General features: G+C 40.7%; 1 protein-coding gene across 1 annotated transcript in view; it reads right to left on the reverse strand.

Annotated features, from left to right (window-relative positions):
• Nucleotides 1–348: 348 nt before the first annotated feature.
• The window catches only part of map6a (microtubule-associated protein 6a), a 49,291-nt gene continuing 42,637 nt past the window's right edge, over nt 349–7,002 (reverse strand). Inside the window, exons 5-6 of the mRNA XM_032533653.1 lie at nt 4,142–4,252; nt 349–790 (exon numbers count right to left, since the gene is read on the reverse strand). Of these exons, the coding sequence (XP_032389544.1) occupies nt 646–790; nt 4,142–4,252 (256 nt within the window). The 3' untranslated portion in view covers nt 349–645. The remainder of the gene's footprint in view (nt 791–4,141; nt 4,253–7,002) is intronic.

Consider the following 7,002-nt stretch of genomic DNA (forward strand, 5'->3'; position numbering starts at 1 on the left):
TCTAGTTACTTTATGAACATGTGAGAATATTGACTTCCTAGATTCTCCAACCCATGTGTATCTGTTCTGTTATACATCATTTGTCTTGTTCAGTGGCACTAGAATTGCATCCTTTTGAAATGCCAAGCCCACAGTTCATTATCATTTCACTATCCCTTAAAATGCTTCTATCGCACAGTTTCCCCCTTTGTTATGCATCTAAACGTATTAGGCCAGTAGCCTATCACGCTGCATCCACATTTGGGAGCCTTGTGCCTCTGCTACATGCTGAACTCTTCAGACCTTCACACTGTACAGACCCCCTGTTTGAAAATGACTGACCACAACAAAAACTACAGCACAGCATGGTAATCTGCAATGATCATTTATTTACACTAAAACAGTTTCTTTTGGAATTGTAGTATAAGCACTTTATGGTGGGGTATTTCTAATGATAGTGGCATGTTCTTTGAAAACAAATGGCATGAAACCAGAAAATGACATAGCACCTTTGTGATAATTCCATTGGTCAAACATGCGTGTTTCAAATGCATGGGATGCCTCTTGGATAGTGTAACTTTTTCATAATCCAACTAGTTGCAAATACTAAATACAATACAGAGCATCAGTCGGTTTAAGATCTCGGCCTCCATCCTGCAGGCAGAACTACTCAGTCTGGTTGACATCTAGGGCAAAGCGTACGACTCCGCTGCTCTTCCGAGGTTTGGGTCTTTCCAGCGGTGGTGGTGGCTCTCCTCCAGCAGCACCCTGGGAATGATGACTGGGTCCGAGAACCTCGTCCTTAGCATCTCTAGGATGCAGCACATGGTTACGATACCAGAGAAGGAGACAGAAAGAGACACACGATGAGGCATTTCTCAAAGGCCAACAACATCATCAAGTCATTGGGTTGAGTTGAGCACCCTGTGACCTCTCATTTCAGTGGACCATATCAGGATTCTGTTTCAAGAGACAACGCTATAATACACTATCAGTATGGGGCTGGTTTGCTTATCAACATTACTTAGAAATGCCTCAATGCAGTCATGATAGAATAAAGTGACTCATGTAATTTGAAAACTTGACGATAAATGCCAATGTGTTGTGCGAACACACATGCAAAGTAAAGCTTGTGGTCTATTTCTAATGACGCATTGGATAGCTTTGTTAGATCAATTCAAGCCATTGGTTTAAACCTATACTTTGACTCATTCAGTGACATTATGAACTACGAGTTGTCAATGGTGCAATGAGGGTCTCGGGGTGTTCTGTGAAAGAATAGCTACAAGATAGAACAATCCAAATCAATACATTAGCAGTACAAATTAGACTGAAGATCATTAACATGCACTTACAATTTCCTTTTTGAACCGTGTTTCCAAAGCAGAGCGGCTTCCCTCATTCCATTCATACTTACCCTCATCTTACATCCAAGCTAACACTCAACATCTGGACAAAATGATTAAATACAACATCAGGTTGCAGGTCCAACAGAAAACAGTGGCAGCATGCTTTAGAGACAGATATGGAATCAAGAATTTCTTTTTTTAAAACATAGTATAAAACTTCTACTCAGTGACAAAAAGCTAAGATGTAAAGTGCTGCAATTTATAAAGGGAACTTCGCTGTTTTTAACCTGAATCCTGTTTTCACTTGTGTCTAAGTGACTAATAAGGATAACAATCTTTGAAATGGATCCAGTATTAACCGAAAGCGCTGCAGTTTGCAGCTGTAAACCGCGCTGCAATGTAATCCTATGGGGCAATTACGCACAATCAATGTGTAGGTCCACTAATAGTGTTTTTTTTCCACTGACAGAGTATGATTGTTTTATGTCTGACTACATTATGGAAAGATTCCAGCAGTGAAATACAACTTTCTTCTTTACCTTTTACTTGATCCGGTCCGTTTCGTTATTCTAAGTCTTGCTCAGGGAGACGTCTCGTTCTGAAATCTTGCGGCAGTGACCTGTCTCATCCACATTGTCGAAAGCATCTAAATATTAAGCCATAACACTGGAAATATTTTACGTAACTCCAAGATACGTACATCAATGCAACAAACTCTGGCACGCCTCTCTCCAACTCACCGATTTCCATCATTGTCTTATTTCTTATGTCTTCGATTTCAGAAGAAGACTTCTCTGAGTAAGACTTGGAGTAACAAACAGACCAAATCAAGCAAAAGGTTAAAAAAAACGCAGACACAGGTGAGCTGAGTTATTAGTAACCTGCAAACAGGAGGCACAAGTTAGAGCACACCTTCACAATGTAGACAAAACCCTAAAATGACTCCAAAGGGGCATCAAAAGTCAGACTCTTATAATAACAATCTCAGCCGTCTGTGGCAAAAATAGCTCTTTTAGAGGTCCCCATGACATGGTGCTCTTTGGATGTTTTTATATAGTCCTTAGTGGTCCCCTAATACTGTATCTGAAGTCTCTTTAATATAGTCCTTAGTGGTCCCCTAATACTGTATCTGAAGTCTCTTTTATATAGACCTTAGTGGTCCCCTAATACTGTATCTGAAGTCTCTTTATATAGACCTTAGTGGTCCCCTAATACTGTATCTGAAGTCTCTTTTAATTGACCTTAGTGGTCCCCTAATACTGTATCTGAAGTCTCTTTATATAGACCTTAGTGGTCCCCTAATACTGTATCTGAAGTCTCTTTTAGACCTTAGTGGTCCCTAATACTGTATCTGAAGTCTCTTTATATAGACCTTAGTGGTCCCCAGAGCAGGATACCCAGGGCTCAGTTTAGTACTATCACCATTTCTACCCACTGGGGGGGGGCATAGGCAGGCTGAGGGAATGCGTATTAATGTTAAAAAACCTCAGTGACATTTTCATGCCATGGGACCTTTTAAGGGATGTACACTGATGGTTTGTAAATCCCCATAGGATTACATTGCAGCCTGGTTTGCAGTTTTAAGGCTCTTGCTCAATACTGGACAACAAGTCACACTAAAACATGGGGAAATAGGGTACAAGTTTAAAAAATAACAAAGTTCCCCTTCAGAACATGAGTGATCTGCCTCATAAATGAATGGAATAATCTCCACACTCCTGTCTGGGTGGTTAATTCAACAATCATGCAGATTGTTTTAACCATGAAGAGTGCGTGCATCACAGCGGCTGACAGAGGTTCAAGGATGGGTGGAGATGGCTGGGCTAAACCTGGGGCCTCCTTAAGAATACGCCCCTTACATGCAGCATGTGATAGCAGTCAGTCAGACAGCCCCATTCACCCTCCCCAACTCTACTCGAGTGTCCATATGGAAGAGAAATATACAGACGGGCTATGACCTGGAGAGTAGACCAGAGATAATGTGGTGAAATAAAACTGCCACTGTCATAGGCTACATCTACACTACTACGTTTTAATGTCTAAGCAGTGTTTTGAAACAAAACAAAATCCATGGACTTTTTTATATTTGAAAAAAACAACAACCTCTTCTTACCAAGAAAAGTGATTTTTAAAATCTGTGACGTCACCACAATGTAAAGTCTATGGGCTGAACGGGAACTTGCAGGCAAGGCCACTGGGAGGAACACAATTGCGCATATTCAGTGGGTCGCACATCAGGGAAATAAACCCTACAGCTCAGAAATATTTGACATCTAAGAAACTCTCATAGGAATGAATGGGGCTTCTCCTCAAACGCTGTACCAGTTCCTTTAATACATCTATGGCATGCGAGTGCTTGTGTAAACAGGAAGCGGATTGTCTGACATTACTCTGACATTCAAAATCATGGATGTAAAAGTTAAGAAATAGAAAAAATACTTTAAAGAAATAACATCAATGGTAAAAAGTAAGAGCATTACTGAAAGGTATGTAAGCTGGCTTGACAGTTAAGACTGACGTGCATCGTTGTTTCCAAAGGTCTGTTTCTGCCCGACGACAAAGCAACCTCAGAGTTTTCAAACCAAAGTGGGAGCAGCTGTGTTTCCAAATGTCTCCATTTGGGGCCCGGACACGCCAGAGTATTGCAGACGTGAGGTGTAAACGTAGCAAGATATTTGTTTTTAAACCAAAATAGTGTAGATGTAGCCATAGAAAACAAAGTAAATCACATCTCTATGGGCATGTATGGATGGCAATGAGTGGCATTTGTGGCTCGTGGTCTGTTTCCTTTCTTTGCTTCTGTGATTGATTACCTTGGGTTGGGTAGTGCACAGCCCCACAGGTGTTGCTTTAGAGTCTGCACCCAGCCAATATCTCGGATTGGCTGGCAGAGTTGTATGTAGTGGTACTGTTTTAGCACAACCCTTCAAATGAATCAGAATGTCACTCATTAGCACATGACAAATTGGACACAGCAGAAGTATGAGAAAGAACAATATAATCTCAGCAAATGTAATATCACACATTTGTGGGTGATTTTGCATAAAATGATTTTTTTTTTATACTTTGCTAGAAGAAGCACATGGCATTTTATTCTGGAAAAGGTTTCTGGACATCCTTTGAAGTGCATGTTGCTCTATAAGTCAGATACGTTCTTCGAATATATTAGAGACATGATGCAAGAATAATATATTCTTCTGTTCTCACATAAGGGCAACATGCACGGCCTGGAGAGAATGTCAGAGCTCATGCCAGAATGTGGCGCAATTTTGGAGAAAGCACAGAAAAAAGTTGAGAGCAAACATTCTCTTCCATGTGGATTCATTCAATGTCTCACAAGGACAAAGACTGGGACTGGAGAAATACTGACAGATACCTGCAACCACTAATCTTTCACCATTTTTCTTAACAAAAAAAACAAAGAAGACACCGCTATTTCTGCTTTTTGCATTTATTGGTAATGTTTAATAAATATGAGCAAGCAGATAGAAACACAAGCACGTCACAGTCAATTTTTTGGGTTGTTGCCCAAGACATAACTTTCTTTACCATACTTTCTATCCTTATTTGCCCTATAATGACATAGATAGCATAGGGTGTGTGCTGTGCTGACAACTTTTTACATTAACTGCCCCTACAAGCCCCCTCCCGTGTGTTACATGACAAAGCGTCCCCCCAACCAAAGGCTGCAAAATGCCAATGAGTCTGTCCCTCATCCCCGAGTGGGTCCCGTGCTCAGTTTGGATAGATGGTGGTAGCGGTGATGGTTGTCTCAGACACTGCAGAATATGAGATGGTGCAGCCGCCCACTCAGAATGAAGGGAAGTAGGCTGAGAAGCAGAGCTAATGAGAACATTAAGGTGTGGGTGTGTGTGTGTGTGTGTGTGTGTGTGGGGGGGGCGGGGGGATGGAGCACAATGATGGTTTAACACATGACAAGACTGAACAGTGCTCTTCTAATAAAAAAACAAAAGAAAAAGCTCTCTCTATGCAGTATGCTAAGACTGAGTGAAAGCAGCTGGATACTAAGGACCAAGTTCAGCCTCAGCCAATAGTAACCCTGCTATAATATATGTGTTCCCCTTCAACACATCTCACAGAGAAAATTTGGGTTAAACCAGAATTTTATAAATGGAGGCTTTACAACTTGTTTTAGTATGTTATGCTAGATACCTCCTACACTCAAACGCAGCACCACCATGTTGAACTTGCCAGACAAAGCAAAAGTAAATTTTCTTTTTTTAAATACACCAAACTTCATCACAACAACATACTTTCCTACTTTTGTAATTTTGGTAAAACAAATAAAACAGCATGGACTCAAAAATGGAGAGTGATGAACATTGCAGTCCAAACACAAGCAGTTACACTTATTATCACATCACTGTGCCATTAATGGCATGTGTGTTAAAATAAACGTTAATAAAAGATACAACTTTTTAGTTACAAACAAAATGAGGTAAAACGTTGTAGCCTTGCAAACAAATGTAACACATGGCAGTAAATTGTTGATGTATTCCAAACGTGAATCTGTGCGTCATCCACACAGCTCCCTCTTTAAAGGTTATATGAAAAGTGCTATTAAGCAGCTGTCTATCGCCCCATGGCAGTCGAATCATATTGGTTACGGTCACCCTTGGCAGAGTGCATTTCAAAAAAGCCACAAGGAAGTGTGTGTTATGTGCATACTACTGTGATTGCATAACTGATGCAAAGCTTTGCACAGCGATTAAGGGTCTTGTAGATAAAGACTACACTGGAGGTGATTACGCTGAGATATGGTGATTGAGATCGACAGCTCCGCAGGCTGTGTGCTTGGCAGACACACCCTGAATCACTTAACACAACATTTCCCTGCTCCACTGACTTGGATTCTGAGAAAGTTTATTACTTTAATGTGAAATGTCAAGATGACTGCGCAACAGCATTGTCTATTTTATCACTTTAGTGTGACCCCGATGGTGTGTTCCAACAAATTTGGTTTTACAAAATGGCCTTGAGTGAACTTGGATACAAATGTAGAAATGGGCTTCACATGAAAGAAACAGGAGAATGGTGTTTTTCTTCAGATGAGTTGACAACAATTTTGTGCAGCCTACAACAAAGTTCAGTTCAAAATGCGACATCGGATTATAAAATCCCATTGAACAAAGCGTTGTGATGTTGCCAAACACAGATGTTGAGCCCTGCGAGCTCTACCATGAACACAGACCGGTTGCAGAGAGGACAGAGCAGGTACAAAACAAGCCTTGAATCAGACAGTCATGACTTACCAAGCAGGACATTTATCAAAGATTTTCAGATTTGTAGTTAATTTAAGAGCAGAAATCATATCCAAAATGCAAATTTGATTATCTTTTCTCCAATAAAAAACTATTAAAATAAATCCTTGATAAACTACACAAAGCAATCTGCACAGTTGATGAAAGCCAACCTGTCAGAATTGCTTGTTGGTGGGCCCATGCAACGAAAGCCATCCGTTGCCTAGCCAGGCAGCCTGTAGCCATGGCAACCTGAAGATGGAGGCGAGCAAAGTGGGGTGGTGGGTGGCAATCAAATGGCGGAGGATAGGATGCTTCTGCCCACTCATTAGTATAGCAATCTATATAGTATGAGGTGAGAGGAGCAATGACATGTCATGTCTAAACCCCGACATTTTATCTTATTATTATTA

The sequence above is a fragment of the Etheostoma spectabile genome, chromosome 13 (assembly GCF_008692095.1).
Source record: "Etheostoma spectabile isolate EspeVRDwgs_2016 chromosome 13, UIUC_Espe_1.0, whole genome shotgun sequence".
Taxonomy (NCBI): Eukaryota; Metazoa; Chordata; class Actinopteri; order Perciformes; family Percidae; genus Etheostoma; species Etheostoma spectabile.